The sequence below is a fragment of the Cynocephalus volans genome, chromosome 6 (assembly GCF_027409185.1).
Source record: "Cynocephalus volans isolate mCynVol1 chromosome 6, mCynVol1.pri, whole genome shotgun sequence".
NCBI classification, from domain to species: domain Eukaryota; kingdom Metazoa; phylum Chordata; class Mammalia; order Dermoptera; family Cynocephalidae; genus Cynocephalus; species Cynocephalus volans.
This window is the reverse complement of record NC_084465.1, coordinates 95,763,448-95,789,119: the sequence shown is the minus strand read 5'-3', so window position 1 is coordinate 95,789,119 and position 25,672 is coordinate 95,763,448. Positions and strand designations below refer to the sequence as shown.

General features: G+C 52.7%; 1 protein-coding gene across 1 annotated transcript; it reads right to left on the bottom strand.

Annotated features, from left to right (window-relative positions):
• Positions 1–208: 208 nt before the first annotated feature.
• Positions 209–25,549, bottom strand: MSLN (mesothelin). Its single transcript, XM_063101065.1, has 22 exons — positions 25,535–25,549; positions 15,858–15,983; positions 15,359–15,471; positions 15,069–15,203; positions 5,831–5,936; positions 5,644–5,731; positions 5,088–5,131; positions 4,645–4,700; positions 4,498–4,514; positions 4,151–4,293; positions 3,544–3,629; positions 3,280–3,409; positions 3,001–3,194; positions 2,671–2,761; positions 2,487–2,589; positions 2,047–2,225; positions 1,790–1,945; positions 1,475–1,617; positions 1,270–1,397; positions 831–925; positions 382–568; positions 209–297 (listed from the first exon to the last, which is right to left on the bottom strand). Exons 1-22 carry the CDS (start codon positions 25,547–25,549, stop codon positions 209–211), a joined length of 2,424 nt encoding a protein of 807 aa, XP_062957135.1.
• Positions 25,550–25,672: the final 123 nt, after the last annotated feature.

Genomic DNA, 25,672 nt, shown 5'->3' with positions numbered 1-25,672 from the left:
TCAGAGGGGCTGAACTCAAGGAGCCAGTTTATGGGGTCACAGGAAGGGCCAAAGTCACACCTCAGAACACCACAGGGCATGTCTGCACGGAGGATGTGTCCCCGTTTATTGAGCTCAAGTACCCTCGGCATTGGGCAGGGACCACCCAGGCCTGCTCCCGGCTTTGCAGGGCTCCGCAGTGGGGCTGGGGGCATCCGGACGGGTGGCCTCAGCTCAGGGTCCAAGCCGGGAGCAGAGCTGGGATGGCGAAGAGCGCAGGTCCGGGCCCGAGGCGGCAGGACCCTCTGGAGAGGGCCTCTGCGATGACAGAGTAACTCAGACCGCCCACGGCGATCCGCCCACGGCGATCCGCCCCGCCGCCGGCCCGGGCCCCCAGCCCACCTCGGGAGTCGAGGTCCAGGACGAAGTAGCCGTTGGGCACGCCGCCGCGGAGCCCCAGCCCCAGGCTGTCCAGGGCCTCCTGCGGCTGCCGGGAGACCCAGTCCCGCACCGGGCTGTTCTCCTCCTCTGCCTTCAAGCCCGCCAGGTGTGGTCCCAGAAGATTCTGCACTTCGGCCACGGTCAGCCGCTGCCGAGCCCCGGGCAGCCATCAGGACCCCCAGCCCCTGCTCCCCAGAGGCTGCTTGGCCCTCCAGACTTTGGGGATCTCGAGCCGGTTGGCCCTGGCTCGACTGAGGCCTCCAGAGACCCCGCCCGTTCCCACGGCCCCGCCCTCCCGAGGACTTGCTCTCATCCCAACTCATCCCCATCTAGTGGCCCCGCCCACACCCGAGGCACCGCCCCTTCACGAGGCCCCGCCCCCATCCCGGACCCTCCCCCCGACCCCGTACCACCACGGCGTCTGTCCGCAGCGTCTTGAACGTGGCTATATCCATGTTCACGTTCTGCTCACTGAGAGCCTGCAGGTCCTCCGTGGGGGCCCCACCTGCCCGCAGGGAGAGTGCCCCACGCGTGAGACTTCACAACACACCCCAGGCCCGCCCTCTGACCACTGGCTACAAGAAGCCCACTGCTTTACAGAGTCCCTTCCTCCTAAGGAATTCCTGGGCCTTGGGTTTACCTGGCCCCCGTCTGACCCCCTGGGGTCAGGACACACAGCCTCTCAGTCCCCACACACTTGGAGGGGTGAGGGGCGGGTGACCCCCCCCCCAGGCGCAATGGCAGTGGGCAGCCCAGCGAGGTGAGGACCTGGCAGCACCAGGGGTGTGGGGGGCGGTGTCTGCGTCTCTCCCTTGCTGTGCCCACCCTGGCCGTGTTCTCCCGGCTCACCCAGAAAGTACTTGACCTTCATAAAGTACTCCTGCCCGCTCACGTTCTGGAAGGCGAAGTGGGCCTTGGGGTAGAGGAGGTCCAGCTGCCGTGGGCTGCATGCGTCCAGATCCTGGGGCCCGACCGCCCTGGGGGGCAGCGCAGGGCCACGCAGTGAGCACAGAGTGCAGCATGCCCACCTTGCCCAGCAGAGCCCGGGACTCACCAAAGGATACTGGGTTTCACTAAGTCCAGCTGCGTGGGGCTGAGGAAACACAGGTACATGGGGCGGAAGGTGGCCAGGGCGTCCAGCGTGTCCTTGTCCAGCTGGCCCCTTCCTGCCACATAGCGGGCAATCAGGGCAGCCACCTGTGAGAGGAGATCACTGAGCTGACTTGGGGCAGGGAGAGAGTATCTGTCCATTGGCCCATGCAACCTCGTGCTGTTTCCCCACCCAGGTCTACACAACCTCATGCCATGTGACACCCCCCCAGGCCTGCACAACCTCATTCCATGTGACCTCTCCCAGGCAGGTGGTCACCTGCACGTCCATTTTTCTCCCCTTGCTGACTCTGATCAGGTCTTTCACCATCTCCAGGGATGTCACATTCCATTTGTAGATGTCCTCGGGTCTCATCCTGAGAAAGAAGTAGCTCAGGCGCTGGATCAGGGACTCGGGGTAGCCTTGGGGGTAGATCTGCAGGGGGAAGTGACCATGAGGGCTGAAGCCACTCCCCGGGCAAGGGTGACAGGAAGACTCAGGCAAGGCAGGCATGCGGGAGCCATGTGGCGAGCTACCTCATCCAATTTGCGCTTAAAAAGGTCAAGCTGCTGGTAGGTGAAGGGCATCATGTTTACGCGGTCCATCTGGGTGGCCAGCAGGGCCCCGTGCACACAGGCCTCCATCTCCCACTCCTCGTACAAGACCAAATCCACATCCACCAGGCGGACCTCCCGCCCTGGGGGGCAGGCACCCTCTGCAGGGGCAGGCAGGGGTCAGGGGCCAGCCTTCTCCTTTCAACCTTTTCCTCACCCACCTGCGGTGGGACCTTGAAGAATGAGTTACCCTCTCTGTGCCTCAGTTTACCCACTGGCAAAATGGGGTAATTCTGTTCACTCTGCCATCAAGGTTCACAGGCGGGGGCTGGTGAGACCCTACAATGCTAATCCACCCACCCCCCAAGTGTCCTGCCCCAGCCTGATGCCTGACGGGGCAGGGTGCAGGGCAAAGGGCTCACTCTTTGTGTCTCGCCGGAGCCTCGGGAAGACGACAGTCCTCTGCTCAGGCCACTGCCAGTATGGATCCCGGTAGGTGCGTTGCAACCAGGCGGTCATGACACCCTGAGGATGGAGCACGGCCATGGCTGAGCCTCCATGGGCCGGGCGTCCACAGACCAGACAGGCTGGGGGGTGGGGTCTCACCTTTGGGATGCTGTGGATGACAGTCTGGTCCAACAGAGGCAGCAGACCCTGCAGAGCTTCCAGGGTGGAGACTGACCACCTTGATGGGGGACTGTCCAGATACAGGGGGCCCAGCTCAGGGACCCCCAAATGCAGCCCCAGACAGAGAGGGCAGGATACAGAGCTAGGGCCAGGTGCTGTCCCTGGAGAGGTGCTGGGGGGACTCTGCAGTGGGGCATTGGCAGGGGTTGCAGCAGGGGATGCTGGCCCTGGGCCATGCAGCACGGCCTTGGATGCGCTCACATGTACCAGCCCGAACACACCTTCAAGGTCCCAGACACCTCCACTCACCCATACGGGGGTCCTCCGCCCTGCAGAGCCACCCTGGCTGCCTTCTGCTGATCCCAGTCCAGGGGTCCAGAGCAGCCCGCCAGCCGGGGTAGGAGGGCTTCCGCCGAGTGGGCCACGAAGTGCCCAGGCAGGTCACAAGCCAGGCCTCCCAGAGCCTGCACATCAGCCTTGCTCACCCGAGACCCCCGCACACCCTGCATACATGGCCGGCCTCAGCGCCTTTGCAGGGACCACTGAGTCCCCTCCCGCTGCGCTGCACCCACCAGCCCCAGCCCATACCAGGCAGGTCAGAGCTGCGGGCAGCAGCCGCTGCCGCTCCGGAGCCCTCTGTGGCAGCACGTCCACATTGGCCTTACTGACGCGGGAGAAGAAATGGGCACAGGCCTGGGGCCCTGGGAATGCAGCCGGGCTATGGAGAGAGGGTGCTGGGGGTAGACCATGCTTGATGCTGCATGGCCCTGTGCCAGAGCTGGCCTGGCTGGGCCACCATGGCTCCCACTTTGGCTTCAGGTGCAGGTGGGGGCAGGGGGGTGCAGTGCCTACTCAAGGAACAGCAGCATGTCCAGCGGGAAGGTGTCCAGGTCCTCAGGGACTCGGTGCTCAGAGAGGCGGCGTGCCAGACAGCGCAGCTGCCAGGAGACCAGACGTCCAGCATGGAACATTCTGGACACTGCCCCCCTCCAGGATGGGCCAGGGCCTCCCTGGTTGATCTCCACCCCCACCCTACTCTGCATACGCTGTCCCACAGCCCTGCCAACATAGAGCCTGGGGTGGAAGATGTCCCTCCGCCTCCAGGGCCACCCAAGGAAGACATGCGCTCGGCTGCCCCCTCCCCCACCTATCATACTTTTACTGGTTCTCCATTTGGGGACAGAGCCTTGAAGCGTGGCCTCGGGGCTCCAGAAGGGGACCCCAGAAACTGGGCCTCAACACAGCTGTGATGGCTAGGTCATTTCAGACTTGGTCTCAGAGAACTGGACCCCAATGGATACGGGCACCTTAGTGGTCAGCTTAGGTGGCCAGAGGAGCTCTGGAAGGACGGACTTGTGGTGAAGATGCATGTGGGCACCAGGGACCAGCCTGCCGATTCCCTAGTGGGGAAGGGGCCCGAGTATGCCCCACCCGGCCCCAGGACCACACAGGGACTAACCTGATCTGCATGGAGCGTGACATTCTTCTTCCCCAGGGCAACGGCCAGCTCTTGGACACGCTCTGCACTCAGGCCTGACACCATCACACACGTGAAGCCAAGGAGGAGGCCTGGGGAGAGGCTGGGGAGGACCGGGACGTGCACTGGAGATGGCACCACCAGTGCCCACACCCCCCGCAATGCCCTTTAAGACCCTGGGGCTCCCAGGGGACTTCCCCCAGGTCCAGGTGACACCCTCAAGGCCCAGGGGTGCTGTCCTCTGGAGGGGACAGAGGCTCCACCCAGCCCTGAGCCCAGCCAGGCAGGGACACAGGAGTGAAATGATCCCACCTGGGTGTCCCCAGGACCTTCCCAAGAGGCAGATCTGAGGAGGAGAAAAAGCAGGAGGAGGGCATTGGGAGGGCAGGCACAGCAGGCTTGGGGCGCATGGTCGGGCACAGTCAACGAGGCCCCCAAGCACGTAGACTTGAAGGCAGTGGGGACACTGAACCCACCTGGCAAAGTCAGACACGTTGGCCACGGCTTGGTCAAGGGACTCAGCCTCCTGCTCCTGGGGACACAATGCCTGCTGACCACGGTGACTGTGCCCAGCTCCCCCCAGAGCTGGAGCTGCTCGGGCTCAGCTGCACCTTGAGCTCAGCTACTTCAAGGCCCAGGTATTCTGGGGTACAGGTACTCCCTGAGTCCAGCTGTTTCTGGGGCCTCGCTACAGTCTGGGCTCTGCTACTCTCTGGGCCTGGCTGCTCCAGGCGACCAGCCTTATCTCAGATCCAGTTACACCTTTGCAAGGGGACCTTTGAAACTGGCACACACAGCTTCCCAGGTATGTGTGTGTATGAAAGAGAGAACACAACCAGCATCCCCCACCCCCATGCAGGGCTGAGACCCCCACCCAGGACCAGAAAACCGTCCCCTATCTCCCCACAGGGGCCCTTACCGGTCCTGTCTCTGCAGCCTGGGCCCTCCAAAGTTGCACCCACCCTGCAGGGGGAGAGGGCACAGGCTTGAAGGATGGCCTGGGGACTTATGGATGTGCTTTGGCAAAGCCTGGCCTCACCCTGGCCCCCAGCCCTGTGCACACCCCACAGAGCATGGAAGCAAAGAGTTAAGGCCCTTGCACCCCTTGACGTCATAGCCCACCCTCCCCCCAGGCATAGTTGTCTGCACCCTACCAGGGAGCCATGCCTCCCACATGTTCCTCCTGGGATTCAGCTGCTCTGGGCGGTGGGATGCCCATCCCACGACATCCCCACTATGGCCTGAGCCCCCATCACGCCCTGGCCCAGCCTCCAACCACACCTGGGGTGCTGGACACAATCATCTCTGGGGGCAGAGAGGTGGTTGATGGCCTGCTGGACTCAGGGCGCCTGCCCACAGCTGTGGAGAAGGCCTGAGTAGAGCTTTCCCAAGGTCCTGACCCCCTAAGGACCCAGGCTACCCTCCACCCCAGTCCATCAGTCCCACCCTTTGCAGCAGCCCACCCCCACACTCACCAAGGACGAGGAGGGACAGCAGTAGGTTGCTGTGGGTGGAGGTCCCACAGGACCCCAGAGCGGATGGAGCCATTAGCAAGGCCATGGTCTGTGAGGAACAGTGACTCTGATGCCCCTGTCACTTGGGCAGGACAGGACCCATTCCCCCACCCCAACTCCTTGCCCCCATCCCAGGCCAGTATGGGACCTTGTGAGGCCCAGGGGGGCTCCCAGGTCGAAGCTTCACAGGCACCTGCCGCACGCACGTCTGTGCCACAGCCCTGCTCTCCAGGCCTGCCCCCTCCGGGAAGCGGCTGCAGGGAGGCGGGTTGGGTCTGAGTCAGCCCAACCCCCAACTATGAGAGCCCAGCGTCAGTCAACCAGGGCACATCCCCTCCTCGCACCAGCAGGGCAGGGTGGTAAGAGTTTAGAGCAAGGAAACAGAGCCACCTGCCCCTGAGGTTGGCCTCAGTTTCCACCTGCAGGTGCCTGGGCTTTGTGCACCCAGGGCCCTCCAGGGGACAATGCCCAAGGTGGGGAGGGCAACACAGGTCCATGCCCCTCCCCTCTGCCAGGCCTGGGCGCAGCACAGCCTCTCTGGCCCCATTCTCAAGTGTAGACATGGGTGGGGCAGTGGGTGGGTGGGTGGACAACTTGGGGGGATCCCTTTGTGCTCTCTGGGATGGGGCTTGGGGGCCAGTATGGGGTGGGGAAATGGGTGGGGAGCCCCTCTCTGGAGAAGAATCATCCTCCTGGGATAGGGGTGGAGCCTGAAGACCAAACCTCCTTCTGTGCTCACCCCCCAGGGTGGCTGAGAGGAGTGGAGCCCCCTCCAAACCTTGGCCCGGGCCTGTGTGGGTCTCTCCCACAGCTCAAAAACAAGGGGCACCTCACTTTCACATTTCAGCTGCCCCTGTCATCAGGACAGAGAGCCCCACCAGGAGCCCCGCTGGGCCAGCCCAGCAGTCAGGGGAATGTCTTGGGGAGCCGTAAACCTTCCAGGTGACTTCCTCTCCCTCCTCCCCGGGTACCAGAAGAGGTGGGGAGGCTCCTGCAGCTTTGAACATCTTGAGAAGGTGGAAAAAAACCAGACCCCAGACCAGAACATGGGTCCAAGCACAACCCACAGGGATGCAATCCATTTTGGCCCAGTCCTGGGTGCATGTATTTATGTGTGAAACAGAAACAAAATCTCCAGATCGCCTATCCTGCCTTGTCTCTGAAAATGCTGGTCTCATGGGCACTGGTGGGGGCCACACACAACAGGTGCCAGGGATCGGCCCATCTCTCCTCCTGTGTCCTCCGTGACCAGTGTCCACCAGGTCATCCACTGCTCATTAACCACCTGCACACTTGCTGAGCGCCTACTGTATGCTGGGCATGTGCTAGAGTGGGAGAGACTCAGCCCTGTCTGGAACCCTGGGGGTGGGGCCTAGCCACAGAAAGAGCCAGCCCTGTCCCGCCCTGCTACCAGGTGACAGCCGTTCCCCTTAATTCCCCAGGTGCAGTGCGAGGTGGAAGAGGCTGTGGCTGTGCTGGAGGAGTGGCCAGATCCTCCCCTGCCCAAGGGTCATGAGCTCTAGCCCCCGGCAGGGGCGAGGCTACAGGACACTGCTGAGGCTCTCTCCTGGCCCACCTGCCTCACCCACCTGCAGAATCTCCCAGCCCAGACCAGACTGGCCCCCAAGTGATAGAAAATGAAGTCAGACCACATTCCCTGCCAACCGCAGGCCTCTCCAGTGAGGTCAGGCAGAGGAGCTTAGTTAGGGATGGGTCTTCAACACAGGGTCATCTAGCCTGCCCCAAGCACAGGGATGCCATGTGGCCAGCCCAGGTCACACAGCACGTCAGGAGCTGGGGGGTGGAAATGAGCTCTGAGAGCAGGAGAGGGCACCCATGATGAGCAGGGGCTGCTTGGTTTGGGGCTGACCAGGGCCCCCTCCCCTAGCAGATCCCCATATAACCTCAGCCCGACCCCTGCTCCCAGCCAGAGCAGGTTTGACCGGAGGTGCCCAGAAGTGCTGTTGGAGTGTCCCTGCCCTCATGTCCCCTAGACAAGCCCACACACAAACATCAGTGTATGCATGACACCGGGCCTTGACCCCAGGAGTCACCCATCACGGACCAGGCTACAGTCAGCCCCTCATGGGCCTGAACACTGAGCTCAGTCCCAGGAGATGCAGTTCCTGGGAAAATCCCCCATACCCCCGTTTTGAGAGCCCCCAGCTAAATTGGGGTCCCAGCACTGAGCGGCTGGCAACCTACCCTAACAGGCAACAAAGGGGAGCTGGATGTGATGCTCACCGTGCACCTTTCACAGGTACCTCTTTTACCTAGGGATGGCTAATACCTCATTGTCCTACCCACGATCAGGGGTCCCTCACACAGGAAATTTGTTTACCTGCCTGATGGTTGCTGTGGTGCTGGGAGCCAGACCTTGTGTCCTCCCCTCATCTCCACATCCCGGGGAAACCCAGCCTGGGGCAGCCCCCAATTCAGATGAAAGTGCGAAGTCAATACACAGCCACAATAGGGACTATGTTCAAAGATTTCTACTTACAGACCCTGGGCAGGGAGGGCCGAGCTCCGTCCCGGGTCACACAAAGCAAGAATGACGTACCGGGCAGCTAGCAGTGCACACGAGAGAACAGAGTGTGGTCACTTTAAGTTCACGGGCAAAGGCATAGATGGCCCTTTAAAAGAAGCAGCAGGAAACCAGGGAGCCCAGTCCCCAAGGCCAGAGAGATGCCTCAAGTTCTTATCTGGAGCCTTCGGGTGTGGTGCTCGAATGCCTAGGCAGCTGCCTTTGCTGTGCCAGTCTCGTTACACCCCCTGGACCCCTTAGGTCTGAGTGGCCCTTGCAGGGCCCTGCCCATGGGACTCTGATGTGTCAGGGTGATCCGCCAAACCTGAGCCTTCTCTGCCTCAGTTTACTCAATTGGAAAGTGGGGTGGTGAAGAGGCCAGGCAACCTCACCCTGGGGCTGTCAAGGGAAACAAATGAGGCTGTGCCTGGGGCAGCTGGGAACAGCGGCTGCTCATGCCGCAGGAATGTGTGGGTGGAGACCCTGTGGAGGAGCCTCAGAGGGGCACCACGCCAGACCTGGGCCACTGTGAGGGAGGAGGGGCCCAGAGGGAGTGGAGAGCTGACCTTGGCCTTCCCCTGGGTGGGTGTGGGTGGGAGCGCCAGCCCCAGGTTCTGTGGGACCTGACTCTCCTGTTTCCCAGGTGGCGAAACTGCAGAAGTAGAGTGGCCAAGATCGCATGACAAGGTAACTGTGTCATCTCCCTGCTGGACGGTCTCCTCAGGCCACTCCACCCATCCCAGGCCAGCAGGTTCTGGATGGTAGTCACACAGCCAGGATGTGACTCCCAGGAGCATCAGCCATAGCCGTGGTTTCTTTCAAATAACCTCCTGACTCACACGGTGTGCTGTGGACAAGACCACGGTCGTTAAGTGATGGGGTAAGGGCTATGAGAACACACAGGCTGGGGGAGGGAAATTCAACCCAAGACCAGGCCTGCTCCAGCAAGCACATGGCACTGCCCCTCCATGATGGCAGAGCGACGGGAGTCCACCCACCCCAGGCACTGGCTTGTTTCCTGGAGGAGAGGTGGGGACCATCTTCCCCGTGCATCTATGCTGGCTGCACACTGCCCCAGGGATGGCAGAGTTTTTCTTCCTGACCTTGGGCCACAGCCAGGGGGCATGACCTTGAAGCCAAAAGTCCAGGGCAGCTCCTTCACTTCCTCTCCAAGCCCTCCAATAATTTTGAGAGCACTAATTCCCAGTGTGGAATCTGTCTCTGCTTTTAATACCTGCAAAGGTTTCTGTTTGCTGAGCTAAGTATATAAAGCTGCCTGTCTCTGATCACCTCTTTCCATGGAGTGGGATTTCTATTATATCCAGTGGAACCCAACCCTAATTAACACAGGATTCAGCAAGGCTCCCAAGTGCCAGAATGAACTTACAAAAGTCAATGGAGGGGTGAGTGCCTTTTTAAAAATCCCTTCCATAGAAAACAACTGAAAACTTCTGGACAAAATATATAAAACCAATTACCTAGGTGCTCTGGGGAGTGAAAAAAGTCCGCAGATTATGGAGAGGAATTGATACTTAAAGGAAGATACCAGCACAGAGTGAGTGTCCCTTTCATGTGGTGGCTTTGCCCTGAAGGCAGGCATGGGGGAGGCTGCAGTGGTGTGAAGTGGCTCACACCCCAACAGAGTCCTACCATCTTTCTGGCTGAAGGAAGCCAAACAAGGAGCCCAGAATAACCAGAGACCAGAGAATGAGTGGAGAGCTCTAGAAAGCAGAGAGCTGGAGGGGGAGACTTCAAGTCTCTGGCTGCCCCCTGAACCAGGCATGTGCAGGGGAAACTGTCTGCAGCTTCAGCCAAAGACTAAAAACTGGCTGATATCAGAGCCTGTGCCCACTACAGGAGTGGCAAAGTTCACAGCTGGAGTCTGACCAAGTTAAATGCCTGTAAAAACAAAAGCATCAATGGTCTTCATGAGAATATAATAGGATGCAGCATCTATGCCCCATAACTGTCACAATGTTCAGGATATAACCCCACAGTACATGGCATAGGGAGAGCCAGGAATTGTGACCCATTCAAAAGGGAAAAGACAAACAACTGAAGCCACTTCTAAGATGAGTCAGACACTGGGATGATCAGACAAAGATTTTAAAGCAGCTGTTAGAACTATGCTCAATGAGGTAGTGGGAAAAGGTTGACCACAGATGAAAATGTAGAAAAAATAGAAAACATTTCAAAAGAGTGAAACAGACCAGCCTTACAAGAAATGCTGAAGGGAGTCCTACATCTGGAAACAAAAGGATGATAACTACAATCAAGAAGATGCAAAAAGATAAAACTCACTGATAAAGCAGCTACACAGATGGGAAACAGAAAGGAATCAAACCTTATCACTACAAAAAAAAAAAAAAGAAAGAAAAAAGAAAAACCTACCAAACTACAATGATAAGCAGTAAGAGAGGAAGAAAGGAACAAAAGGTATAAAAAATATTCAGAAAATAATCAACAAAATGGCAGCAGTAAGTCTACAATGATCAATAATAACCTTAATGTAAATGAACTAAATTTTCCAATTAAAAGACATAGACTGGATGAATAGATTTTTTTTAAAAAGACCCAAATATATGCTGCCTATGAGAAGCTCACTCACCTGTAAAGACACATATAGACTGAAAGCAAAGAAATGGGGGAAAATTTTTTTCATACAAATGGAAACCAAAAGTGAGCAGGAGTAGCTATACTTACATCAGATAAAACAGACTTTAAGTCAAAAATCATAGAAAGGGACAAAGAAGGTCATTATATAAAGTAAAGGGATCAATTTAGCAAGAGGATATAACAATTGTAAATATATATGCACCAAACATCAGAGACCAAGATGTATAAAGCAAAATATTACTAGATCTAAAGGGAAAGATAGACTCCAATACAATAATACTTAGGGCCTTCAACACCCCATTCTCAATATTGGACAGATCATCCAGCCAGAATATCAACAAAGGAACATTTGATTTAAACTGCACTATAGACCAAATGGACCTTACAGACATTTATAGAACATTTTATCCAACAGCTACATGATACACATTCTTCTCATCAGCAAATGGAATATTCTCCAGTACTGACCATATGTTAGGTCACAAAATAAGTCTCAACAAATTTTTAAAAATTGAAATCACATAAAATATCTTCTCTGACCACAATGGAATAAAACTAGAAATCAATAGCAAGAGGAACTTTTGAAAATGTACCAATACAGGGAGAATAAGCAATATGCTTCTGAATGACCAATGGGCCAAAGAAGAAATTAAGAAGGAAATTTTTTGAAACAAATGAAAGCAGAAAATACAACATACCAAAACCTATGGGATACAGCCAAAGCAGTACTAAGAGGAACATTTATAACAATAAAATGCCTACATCAAAAAAGTAGAAAGATTTCAAGTAAACAACCTAATGATGCATTTCAAGGAACTAGTAAGGCAAGAACAAACCAAACCCAAAATTAGTGAAAGGAAAGAAATAATAAAGATCCCTGGGGCTAGCTGGTATGGGGATCCAAACTCCAGAGTGGAAATAAGTGAAATTAAGATTAAAAATATATACATATAAAAGATCTACAAAACAAAATACTGGGTATTCATCCAAAGGGAAGGAAATCAGTGTATCAAAAAGACATTTACACTCCCATGTTCATTGCAGCACTATTCACAACAGCCAAGGTATGGAATCAACCTAAGCGTCCATCAAGAGATGAATGGATAAAGAAAATGTATATATACACAATGGAATACTATTTAGGCATAGAAAATAATGAAATCCTATCATTCACAGTAACATGGATGAGCTTGGAAGATATTGTGTTAAGCAAAGTCAGCCAGGAACAGAAAAATACCATGTTCCCACTCATTTGTGAAAACTATAAAAATTGATCTCATAGAAGTAGAGAGTTGAATGGTAGTCACCAGAAGCTGGAAAGAGGGGTGGGGTAATAGTGAGAGGTTGGTTAATGGATACAAAATACCAGCTAGATAGGAGGAATTAGACTAGTATTCTATAGCACTGTAGTGTGACTGTAATTAACAATTTATTGTATACTTTCAATTAGCTAGAAGAGAAGATTTTGAATGTTCCCATCATAAAGAAACAATAAAAGTTTCAGGTAATGGAAAAAGAATCAGTGGTTGCCAGGGTTTCAGGAGAGAAGGGAGAGGAAGAGGGATGAACAGGTAAAGCACAGAGGATGTTTATGGCAGTGAAACTCCTTTGTATGATACTGCAGTGCTGAACACATGACATTATGCATTTGGTGAAGCTCATAGAACTGTACAACACAAAGAGGGAACCCTAATGTAAAATTGAATAATAATAATATATCAATTTTGATTCATAATTGTAACAAATGTACACACTAATGTAACATGTTAATATTAGGAAAAAATGTGTATGGGGGCAGGATATGGGGACTATCTGGACTTCCTGCTCAATTTCTCTGTAAACCTAAAATCTCTATAAAAATTTAAAAAATAAAAAGAGAATAAAATAGGAAACCTTAGAAATAAAAGTGCAAAATGTGAAATAATTACTAGATGGGCTTAATAACAAAATGGAGATGACAGAAGAAAGAGCGAATCTAAAGGTCAATAGAAATTATCCAATTTGTAGAAGAAAGAGAAACAAGATTGAAAAACTAAAAAGACTCAGCAATCTATGGGTAAGATCAAAAGGTGAACACACAGGTAACAGAGTCCCAAAAAAAGATGAGAAAGAGAATGGAACAGAGAAAACTATTTGAAAAACAATGGCCTGAAAACTCTCCCAATTGGATACAAAACATGAATTTATAGGTTCAAGAATTTCAGCAAATCCTAAACAGAATAAATACAAAGAAATCATACTAGGGAACTAAATTCAATCATATTAATAATTACATTAAATGTTAATGGTGAGAACAAGGAGAGCATTATTTTCTGTAAAGTTCCAGATAGTAAATATTTTAAGCCTTGTGGGGCAAACTCAAGGACATTATGTAGCTACTTATTTAACAAAGTGGGAAACAAATGTCCACACTTTTTATTGATGAAATTCAAAATATAATTGAGTACAATTTTCGTGATACAGGTCTACTCATGAGAAGAATGGAATTATTTGAGGGGATGATAACATTTAGCCTAATTGAGATTACAGTTATTGTTTTCAAAATCAGTCACAAAATTTTTTTTTTTTAAAGATGACCGGTAAGGGGATCTGAACCCTTGGCTTGGTGTTGTCAGCACCACGCTCTCCCGAGTGAGCCATGGGCCGGCCCCATCAGTCCCAAATATTAATCTGTTAATGCTGATCTGTAATAAGAGTTTAAGTATTTTATCTCTGAAAATGTCTTTTTGTGCAGATAGGTAGCTCAAAATACTGATAAAAATCCATGACAGCACAGTTTTAGTTGAGCATATTCATCACTCGGGAGGCACCTAGAGAATTTTGTCGGATTCTTCTCTTGATATCTGCCTTTTACGTGTCGTTACGTGGCAGATTGACAGCTTCCAGTTGAGGGCTAGGTGGAAGCGCCTCAAGCCCACAGTTACACGGATTTTGAAAAGAGGAAATGGCCGTTACACTTGCATCAGGGGACTACAGTTTGAGCTCAAAAGACACTCCCACAGCGGAAGCGTGTGGGAAAGGAGAGTTCACCTCTTCTTTGAACTTCGACAGCGCAGGACATACAGAAAGCACATTACTTGTGATTCAAATAACATTTGTTGTTGAAATGATGACATGAAAAATTTTGCATAGAAGTGCTGTTCTGCCTTGTGATTTCAGGCTGAGTTCATTAAGAAACTTTATCAAGTTGGAAGAAAAAGTTAAATTCCAAAGCCATTCAATGTTCAATAATACAGAATAAAGGAGGTTCTTCTCATTCCAAAAAATGTCAATCTGATCCTGAGTTTAAAAATCACAGTGAAGGGCCGGCCCGTGGCTCACTCAGGAGAGTGCGGTGCTGACAACACCAAGTCAGGGGTTAAGATCCCCTTACCAGTCATCTTTTTATAAAAAAAAAATAAAAATAAAAATAAAAATCACAGTTAAACATCACCACTGTTAAGCTACTGAACTGCTCTGTGGCAGGGCAAGTCAGGCTACTCGATTTCCACTTCTGACAAAAATCCCAAAAACTGATAGTGGTTGTACACACAGCAGCAAACGAAGTCCACGGTGGACTCTGCTTGTTCAATAAACACACGAGCGATGCAAGTATTTCCCACCGAGTACTCGCTGAGGAATGCAGTGGAAAACCAGGGGCCTTAAACACTTCACGTTTCCACAAGCTTTGTCAACATGCCCACCTGAGCCCTTTCCTCCTCCACACACAGATTCCTCTTCAGCGTCTACTGAATTAGTTTTCTCAACTTTGGGAACATTCTCTCCTGCGGTTGTTCCCTGCAGACCATGCGCAGAGGCTTATTCTTCAGTCACTTCCAGCTCGGCATTGAGGCATCAGCTCCTTGAATAAACAGCAACTGAGCAGCATCAGTAATGTGTCGATTCAAAAGCCAAGGAAAACGACTTCAAATCATTCACCCTGTTTTTTAATTGACTGTTGATACTGCGCCCAACATCCTTAACTCAGAACAGCCGTTCTCACTGAAAGTCTGATAGAATTAGATTTATCTTCTCTGGACATACTTCTGCAGCTGCTGCAATCAGGTACAACTAGATGAGCACACGGCAGGCTCCCATGAACATGCCTCCCTTGTCACCACCGCCTGTTCCACCTGGCCCTGCATCAGGAATGTTGGCTGCCAGCATCTGCCCCCAGGACATTGTTGGCCTTTTCACTCTCTGAGTGAACACAAACAACTTTGGGGTTGTTTACTCTGCACATTACAAAAAATAAAAATAGCCAAACCTGTTCCTCATCAGGGTACCTTCAATCACGTCGAAGAAGTTGGATAAATTGTCACTTCCGGCTTTGCTGGCTGGATTTCCAGTGTGGACACATTTAGCACCAATCCGTTCAGCCCATGGAGGCTTCTTGAGGAGGCTACAGCCCACAGCAAGACCCACATTTTCAGAGGGCAGGTGCTGTGCTCTGGGCTCAGATGTTGGCTTCTGCTCTGATCTCTCTAAATGTCATTCCCCAATGTGGGCAAAACAGAAAAGAGGACCAGAGTCCCCAGCCTGAAGCCTGGAGCATACCAGTCACTGGGTCTCTGCTCTGGGTCTCCTCTTCCAGGAAGCCTTCCATGGTTGGCCCCATCTTCCTGACTCTGGGAGGCCAGTGCCATGATGCCAGGCCACAGCAGGATATCCTGCAGATTAAGAGCCACAGAAGATGGCATTTAATCCCTATTTTATAGAGGAGGACACTGAAGTCCAGAGAGGTCAAATGACTGGCCAAAGGTCACATAAGAACTGGCCTTCTGGCTTTGGCAGAGGAATATGGGTACGGCTCTGGGGTCAGGCATCCCAGGGGTCAAGTGCTGGCCCAGCCGATGCCTGGGTGGGCAGGGTCTGGAAGCTCAGTCTCCAGTTCTGCAACACGGGCATCAGCACACAGGGTGGCATCCACCCTTGTAGCAGCTGTGACACTGGCATACAAAAGGCCCCATCAGGGGGCTGCAATGATGGAGTGTGGGGAGAGGCCTGGGCTCTGCCCCACAGACCTGTCCTCTCTGTAGAATGGTCCTGCACATACCTCCCAGAGGAGAACCACACTGCTCAGAGGGCCTGGCCACGGCCAGGTGTTGAAGTGACCCTTCCTCATGTCAAAAGTGCTCCAGCCACCATTGTAGGGTGGGCGTGGGTAGCCTGGCCCGTGGACCTGGGGCAAGGACAGGGAGGGTGCCTGCTCACTGGGGCCAGCACACCCAGGGTTCTGGGGTTGTAGGCCCCCTGGTGAATGTCCCAGAGCCAGGGGTGGGGGTCGCTGGAGTATCCAAGGTGCTTCATGCTGCCTCCTAGGGCCCATGCCAGGCTACCTCCTGGTGAACCAATTCCAACAGGTGGCTTGCCAGGCCCTGGACAGAGGCTGGAACTTGCCCTGTGACCTTGGGCCCTGATATTGATCACAGTAATCCCTGCCCAGACGACCCAAGCCCCCCACTCCCTAGAAAGGCAGGTCAAGCTGCCACATTCCCCCAACACCTGTCACGGCCTGCCCTACCTGCTCCCCTGACCAGCAGCAGCTTGGAGGGATGGACCCAAGGTTGGTGGTCTCTCTTACAGTGGGGTAGAGGGTAGATCTCTACTTCTTCTCAGGGATGGGCAAGCGTGGAGAGTGCTCAGGACAGCCCCATCCTGCTCTCAGTGAGACAGAGGAGGAGGGACCCTCTGCTAGGTCACTGGCCAGGGAGGTGTCCCCTGCCGGGCCTTGGGAACTGTGCGGCCGGTTGGGAACACCCAGCCTTAGAGTCCCCTGTGAGGCGCTGGGGGGAGGGTGGGACCCAAGGCTGACACTGGCCACGGGAAGGCCAGGATCTGCTGACTCAGATTTGTTCATGGCTGGGTCCGCAGCAGTCAAAATCACCCATTTACTTAGGGAGTTTTGCCGACACAGACGTGGTATGGGGTCGCAACAGTCAAGCAGTAGGGCCTTGGGTCCTGGTGGTAACGAATGAGTTCTGTAGGATCCCTATTCACTGTCAGCCAACCTGTGAGGGGCCGACTTAGTCGGGGGAGTCCCTGACCCATGGGTCTGAGTTCTCACTGCTGTAGGATCACCAATCACATCCACCAGACAGAACTTAAAGGAAGGGTTTTTATTTTGGAAGACATTGACTGGGAGACAGAGGGTAAAGTCCCAACTGCCTCCCTGATCAACTGAGGGTTGGGTTTATATAGGTGAATGTATTGGGCGAAACAGGATGCTTTGAGAGATGTGTACAGGACGCAGGATGTCTTCAAGTGTGACGGACAGCTGCGTCCTCTTTGAGAGATTGGATCAGGCCATACAGGATGTGTGCGTTTGATGCAATCTTAAACATTAAGAGCAGCTTCAGAGGGAAAACTAAGTTCCATGGTGTCTGCGTGAGTGAGGGGTTCTACGTCTACAGATCTCCCGCTTCTGTTAGTAACTTCCACAATCTCGGAGAAGGAATGAGGTCGCAGACATCCTGTCTAGCTACTTCCTGCTGGACAGGGTCATTGAGTTCTAAGGAATCCCCACGCAGAATTTCTGAGCCTGCTAATGAATTTCTTCAAGGGTCACTGTATGTCCTAATAAACACTGTCCTGGGTCCCCCTTCTTATGCAATCGTGTGCCCAGGGCTATCTTTCTAGGCCTAGCTGATCTGAAAGGAAAAGAAATACAATAATATTAATCATTTTTGTGTAACTTTCAACTTTGAATCTGTAATGGGCTGAATTTCCCAGCCACCTGGATCACTTGGGTATGATATTCCCAGGTTTTGAGTCCCTTCTGCTTTACTGCTGAGTGGGTGACAAGTGACATGTCATAAGATCTCACCCCCCTTGGCTGCAGCTGTGAATCAGGGTGTTTTTCTCTCCGGGTCTTGAGCAGGACTTGGTCACCAGGTTTTACAGCATGTAGAGGGACGTCTGTTGGGTACGCCAACCTGTTAGGAGCACACATGTGTAACACAGTCAAAGCGGCTCCGATTTGTTTTTCTCCTTTTGGAGGAAGGGCTGGTAGGCCCCTGTGCCCAGGGAATCAATGATCTCCCACACAAAATCTCATACTAATCTCACTTCAAAGGATTTTACCAAATTTGAGTGTCGCCATTGGTCTGGATTGTTCTGGTTTGTTTTTGTTGTTTGTTTGTTTGTTTAATTCAATCCTAGAAATTGCATTTGCCAAATCAAAGGCCTTTTCTATACACACACCCCTTTTCTGGTCCATCTTCTAAACAAAGTGGCAGTGGGGGTGGGGGACAAGTCCCCAATAAACTACAGATTCAGAAGGGCCGGCCCGTGGCTCACTTGGGAGAGTGCGGTGCTGATAACACCAAGGCCACGGGTTTGGATCCCTATACAGGGATGGCCGGTTAGCTCACTTGGAGAGCATGGTGCTGACAACACCAAGTCAAGGGTTAAGATCCCCTTACCGGTCATCTTTTTGAAAAAAAACTACAGATTCAGGAAAACAACCTATTCTAGAAAATGGCCTGCATAGCACCTCCAATAGCTCAAGTTTTTCTGAATACAGTGTGCGCTGATGGCAAATACATTGTCATGTTACACAGTAAACACATGAAAGAGGAACGTCTGGTAACAAACACGGGCTGAGTTTTCAGGGGGAAAAAGGAATGCTCTGTTTTCACCACTCAGAAAGGACAGACAAGAAGAAAGTCAACACCCCATAGACTTTAGAGATTGGATAAGGATATAGAAAACCCTCACCACCAGCTATAATTCAACTCAGAGCATTTGGGCATTTTAAGGTAGTATCCCACAAATGCCTAGCAGTATGCTAATATGTTGGACAGCAGGCAAGTGCTGTGGGATTTGTCAAATGCTTCCCTGGAGAAGTTATGGCAAGTTTGGCCCGTACCCTGTAGGCACCCAAACGAGAAATGCACCTCCAATAAAGAATGAAGTTACAGGCACTGGACTTCCTGGTTTAGGTACTTTCTTATCATTTCTTTATTTTATAACTAAGTCCTATATGGCCACGAGTTGGACTTGTTTCTCTACTCTCCATCCCCAAATCCCTAAAGTTTATTCCTCAAACTCATGATTAGCACTGGGTCAAAGAGGCAGGCCAGATTTGTGATCGGAAAGAATACTAAGAATCAGGGAACACTAAAACAAGTTTCACGGGCGGTGTTTACTTATGTACCCAAAACAGCACTGAAAACGAGGTAAATAAAAGTAATTCAACTCGAATTAAGTCTGGGGCTCTAAAGAATACATCCCATCACCCTGTACGTAACACTCCACTGTCGATCCAAAATTCACAGCAGAAAAATGCCTTTGAAATTTTCACAGATAATTTGCAGCCAAACCATTCAAATTCATGCTTGGTATAAAACTGGTGAGGAAGGGATGGAAAACAGAGTGGATATTTGTTGCATTACAGCAAACTACCCTAATAGAGATTCAAGACTGCTACAAATATACATAGGGTTATTTTCGTTAGATTGACACTGATACTGTTTTCATATTCTTCTGATGCGACACCCAACTGCACCAACACAGCAGCAGGTTCTTGCTGACGAGATGCTCACGCTGTCACATGTGGAGCGATGGTACTGTTCACCGGACCTGCACTTTGAGAAGTAAACATGGTGGCTGGACATACAGACTATCCCCCAAACAGACTTCACAAACAAGATGATGGTGAAGTACAATCTTTTTCTCTCCTGCAAGAAGGAAAATGAAAAGGACAGGCACAGAGTGGAAGCAAATCTGAGATGTTTTCCAACAGCTAAGCAACAGCACGGCTATGTTATTCTCAAAAACACTGTCCTATATAATCAGATGCTCGGGACCACACTTTTAAAGCCTGCATTAGTTGACTTTAAATACATTTGTTATGACACAAGTCAGTCTAAGCTTCCTTTTAGGTATTTTTTGAATATATGTTTTGAATATATTTTTGAATACATGTTTTTCCAAGAGAAAACACCTGCTTCAGGTTTGTTTTGGGATATTGATCTAAAAGGACATCAACTCCATTTTCAAGAGTAGGCTAAAAAAGTTAAATCACAACAATCCTCTTTGGGTTCATTAAAGGCCATATCTCTAGCCAGGATATTAAAAACAAACAAAAAAAAATTAATCTCATCAGCCCACACTCTAAAAGTTAATTCCACTAGTAACAATCAACAGTGGGAAAAATGAACCTGCTAACAACCAGGCTGCTCATTAGCAAAAAAAAAAAGGTGTAACTCGAATACTTACACCAAAGTACGACACCACCTACCCAAACCGTCCCACCCACCAGCAAGAAGAGCTTAAAAGCCCAGAATACCAGTGGTCCAACTCCTGAGAGAGACTCAGCAGGTCTAAACGTGGAGAGAAGGCAGTGTCTAGGGATTGGTATCCCATAAATAGTCTTTACAAACCCAAAGTACCACAAACACTGAACTTGTCTATGAGCTGGAGGCTAAGAGGAGGGAACATAGGGTGTAATGTGACAGTGACAGGTTGGCAGCTTCTTGGAGTATGTCACAAGTTGTGACCACCAACCGCAAGCACATGGGCCATCCTTTAGTCACAGGTTCCAATTGCTCAGAAAAACATGCCACTGGTCGCTTCTGGCTTCCCACACTCTGAGTCAAACACCCAACCCGATCCTTTACTTCTTGTACCAAGAGGTCGAAGGGCTTCTGGAGACCCGGGGGACCGAAAGTGAGGGGTCAGGAGGTGGATATGGCAGTTTGTGACTCTAAGCCCAGGCAGTGCAGGTGGGCAACAGGGCAGTCCTGGGAACCCAACATCATCACATGCCAGGCCGGCGAGGGGATGGGGGAGACGCAAGGGGAGCCTCGGGGCACACTGTTGTGCAGGGTCTGGGCTGGCCTCGCTCCTCAGGCCTGAGCAAAGGCCAAGGCTAGGAAGCCTGGCACCTGTGGAGCCCATGCGAGGCGAGGGAGAGGCGGGTGCACCTGGGCCACCCCAGAGCACGGAGAGCCTGCTGGGTGGGGACAGGCCTGGGGGCTCCTGGAGGGACCCGGCCCCACCCAGCAGCCCAACAACTCTGCCACCAGGAAAGGGGCTCCTCAGACAGCCCAGAGACACCCAAGCTCAAAGTGTGGGTGCAAAGGCACTCGGGGTCTGCGGGCCAGCCCGGCCTTCGAAGCTCTCTCTACTGGGGCCGGGGTAAGCAGTGCAGCAAACTCTCCCTCCCTAGAGAGTGCGCAGGGCTGGCCGCCATCAGCCACAGGAGGAGTCATAGGAGTCACAGGAGGAGTCACAGGAGTCACAGGAGGAGTCACAAGAGTCACAGAGGGAGGAGGAAGCCTCAGTCACAGGAGGCCCCCACCTTCCCCGCGGCCTGGGCCATCCTTCCCAGGCCCTCAGCCTGGAACCCAGTGACTTGGCCCCAGTCCCTACTCTCAGCCCGCGTGGACAGTGCTGGGGCCCCAGAACCCCTCCTAGCTCTCTGTCTCCAGCACCTGGTCAGGTAAAGGTGGGGGCACTGGCGGGGGCTTCTCTGAGCTTGCCCCTGCCCTCAGTCCCTGCAGCTCTGGGACTCCTGAGATGTGGCCTGGAGGGTGGAGACAGGGCGGCAGCTCTTGCAGCCTGCTGCACACCTGTCCTCCCCAAGAACGCTCCAGAGTCACCCCCGGATGTCAAGGCCCAGCCCTGCTCAGTGACCAGCTCCTTCTGATGTTTCTTCCAGCCCCACCAGGTCGGGAGCAGAAGGACAACCCCTGAAAGGGCCCCTGACCGGCTGTCCCCCTGCCCTCCTCCTGTCCTGGCACCTGCCCGATGCCCTCATGTGGTGTCTCACGGAGGAGCGGGTCAGCCAGGCCTCCTCATTAGCTGCTAATTGCAGTCCCGCCGGGCCTCCCAGGGCTGTTGCCAGGATTCCACCTGTTGACAAGATGTAGCAGCCCCAGAGGGAAGACACCACGTGTTGATTATGCCACTAATGATGTGCTCTTTGCCCGATAGTAATTCCCTTCAACAAATAAAATGTGTCCGCTCAGCCCACAGAGCCTGATGGTTACATCACACAGGACAGAGTGCACTCGGGGGTGAGGTGCTGGGCTCGGGCAGGGAACACACTGGACACCAGGGGAGGGCCGAGCACAGGTTATGGTTGCCACCAGTGCCCCATGTTTTCCTACAAAACGGCTGCTTTCTCTCCGGATTTTGAGAATAGAGTCTGCACAGGCCCACCCTTGCCCGTCTCCCGGCCAGCGGGGCCCCTCCTCATCCTCCTGCCCCCCAAAGAAGGCAGGGCCTGGGGAGTGCACAGGCGCCTGAACCCCTGAGCGGTGTGGGAGGGTCTGCTGGGGACTCAGTAGGGGTTGTGCTCCCAGCCACCCAGACAGGGAGGGGCACCCCATGACCGTGTGGGATCTGAGCTGACTTACCCAGAACCCCCCAAGTGTGAAGACTCTCATGCTCCTAAGGAGACCCCTCTCTGGCCACCCACATGAACAAACAAAATAGCCCCCAGTTTACAAAAAGTGTGGGAATGGGTCTAGAAGGCAGAGCTACTACCCACAGGACTGAGCACCCCCACATCCTGGTTGGTACGAGGCCACTCCAAGGTCACACTGGCCTGCCCTGTGGACCGTGGCCTGTCCCAGGCCCCCCAGGAAACACGTCTGGGGTCCTACACATTGGTGGCCACAGGCGGGGTACTGGCGGACCCACCCCTCCCCACTCCTACCACCCCCAGCCCAGGTACCCAACTTCATACCGGCTGGCTACAGTGGGTATGGAAGGTCTCCCCGTGGTGCTGGGGTGGCAGCAGGAAGCCCCCCTGGGCCCTGGCTGCCCCTGCCACCCTGCACCTGATGGGGACACCAGGGCCTCTGTGCAAGTGGCAAGTGCCTCTCTGTGTCCCTTGGGCCTTGGAAGGTGTGGGGCCCTGATGCAGGACACTAACACTGAGAATGCAGTAAACGTTTTGAAACAAGATGTTTAGGAAAAATTAAAAATTATTCTGGAAAATACAACTCTCCTCCCACCCTTACTTGTCTCTCCGCCCACCTGTCCCAGGGTCATTTTATTCCTCTACACATGGCTGTTGACTCTGCGAAGACACCTGCCACCCAGCCTGGGCTCTGCAGCACCCCCGCCAGCTTGAGGTGGTGCCCCCTCGGTCAGGCCTGTCCCTCACAGCCAGCCCAGTCCCCACACAGCCTCCCCACCCCCACACCTGTTCAGGAGGCAAAGTGCATCTCCTTGCACAGCATTCTTCCTACCCCTGAGGGTCCCACAAGGACCTGGAAGTGAGGCCACAATGGGTGAGATGGTGGCCCCAAATGATATGTCCACCTGGAGCCTGTGAGTGTGACCATTTTTAGAAAATGGGTCATGGCAGATGGAATTACATTAAGGATCTTGAGATGAGATAATCTTGTAAAGGGGGACCCATCCCTCGATGACAAGTGTCTGATCAGAGAGGGGAGAAGACAGAACAGACACAGAGGGGCAGACACTGCGGCGATGCGGCCACCAAGCAAGAGATGCCTGGGGCCACCAGACGTTGGAAGAGGAAGGAAGGACCCTCCCTGCGGCCTTTGGAGAGAGCACAGCCCTGCTCACACCTTGATTTCAGATGTCTTGCCTCCAGAACTGTGAGAGGATACATTTCTGTTGTTTTAAGCTGCCCAGTTTGTGGTCATTTGTCACAGCAGCCTCAGGAGACTGACACAGGACAGATCCCTTCAGAAGGTAAAACACGGACAGCAACCAACAGGAGGGGAAGAGTGTCCCCACAGGCCTCAGCACACACCGGATGGGCAAGAGGATGTTGGCGGGCTTCCTCCACCCAAAGACCAAGTGGCTGCTGTGGGCAAAGGGGTCCTGTGGGCTCCTCCAGTGCGGAGACCCTGGCCAGGGCACCTGTTGCAGACAGAGAAAGGTGGCGCCAACATGTTGTCACAGATCACGGCAACCTGAGGTCGGCCGGCCTCACCTGTGTCCTCAGTGGCCCTCGCCTCCTCCCTGACCCTCCCTGCCATGCGTAGACCCTGGTATTCCCAGGGTCTGGTTGGGTGACTTACACATGAGAAACACATGGTAAATACTTGCTAATGATGATGATGAAACAATTTGCAAAATATGACAGCAGGGACACCAGAGGCGCAGTGTTGGCACAAGAGCCAAGCATCCCCAGGGAGATGGCTGAGAGTTAATGAAAGACCCCCCCAAAGGGTGGAAAAGCCCTGCCCTTGGCTCCCCGCAGAGCAGCAGGTAGAACCCGCTCCTGTATGTGCGTGTGCGTGTGCGTGTGTGACCAAGGCTGAGGTATGGTGCCTGGAATCTGAAGAATCCCACTCACTATTAGAAATAGACAGAACACAAAATAAAATTTGTTGGTCACTGTTGGCTCTGTTGGTCACTCAGATACTCCTACAGGGACTAAAGGAGCAATGGCTTGACACTGGACGCCCTGTGTGTACCTGACTATAGGGGCTCTGGGGCCACCTGGGGGCTGTGAGGTTGAGCGGCAGGCTTCTAGCCCCAGCCTTTTCTTTACAGAGATAAAATTCACACACCATACAATTCACACATTTGAAGTGTACAATTCGATGGTTTCTGGGACATTATGTTATTAATTTTTTAATTGTAAAATATATATTACATAAAATTTGCCATTGTAGCCATTTTTAAGTATACAATTCAGTAGCGTTAATGACATTCATGGTGTTGTGTGACGTCTATTTCCAAAACTTTTTCATCTTCCTGATCAGAAACCCCCTCCCCCCCGCCCCCCCAATAACGTCTAATCTACTTTCTGTCTCTGCAGACTTGCCTGTTCCGGCCGTTTCATAGAAATGGAACCGTACAGTATGTGACCTTCGTGTCTGGCTGCCTTTCACGCAGCATGATGTTTTCAATGTTCATTCACGTGTGGCCCATGTCAGTGCTTCTGTCCCTTCTGTGGCTGAGTAATGCTCCATGGGATGGATGACCACACTGGTTATCCGTCATCTGTGGATGGGTAGTTGGGCTTTGTTCACGTTTCGTCTGCCCTGACCTTTGCTCCACTGTTTGCTCATATAGACTTAGGGTTTGGGGAAAGAAAGATTGAAACCCACCCAAGTATCTACACATCAATCTCTCCCCCACAGCTTTGGGAGGACCCCCCCCAATGGAGACCATCCTTTGGCCCCAGGCCCCAGCGGAGCTCCCTCCTCTATAAATAATCTCCTACATACACCCCCTAAAGGACCCTCCCTTCCAATCTCAACGACACTTCCCACTGTCATTTGTTCATAAACCCACTCTGCAGCATTTCAGTAAAACAAAGTTTATTTTGTGTTCTATTTCTAATAGAGAGGGTCTCTTCAGATTCCAGGCACCATACCTCGGACCTTGGTCAGGTATTGCCAAGTGTGGGGGAAATAGAATAATTTAGTCAGGATCCCTCAACTCAGGTCTGGCTGGGGGGTTGAGCAGCACATTTCTTGTAAACAAGTTGTGTGGGTGGAGTTAGTATGCATGTGCACCCATGTATCTTTCTAGTTAATTGTTTTTGTGTGTTCTGTAGTTTGTGAAGCAGGCTGGTGGGAGAGAGCTCCCCTCTAACAGTAGAGCATGTTTACTCTGCTGGCAGCTGCTCAGTTTCAGTTTCTCTGTGGACTGCCTAGCTCCTAGGTGTGTGTGTACTTAATAAAGACTATTCCTTCTTCAACCAAGGCTCCAAGGACCTTTTTGCCAGTTACCTAGCTCACAGACCTGCGAATGAAGGGTTTGTGAACAGGCTTCAAACCCTAGCCGTACCTCGACAATTGGCATCGTCGGCAAGATTATGCCACACCAGGCCAGGGGTCCGGCAGGGCCTGGAAGCACATCTGGCTCACGTGTGGCGGAGCTGCTCCCTGCTGCCGAAAAAGAAGGCCCTGCCGCTCCCCGTCAACG

Excerpts from the sequence above, each read along its gene's own strand:
- MSLN (XM_063101065.1), bottom strand. Across the intron at positions 926-1,269 it reads GAAGGTCAAGTACTTTCTGG|GTGGGGCCCCCACGGAGGAC; the intron begins GTGAGCCGGGAG and ends CCCTGCGGGCAG. Across the intron at positions 298-381 it reads CCTGGACCTCGACTCCCGAG|AGGCCCTCTCCAGAGGGTCC; the intron begins GTGGGCTGGGGG and ends CTGTCATCGCAG.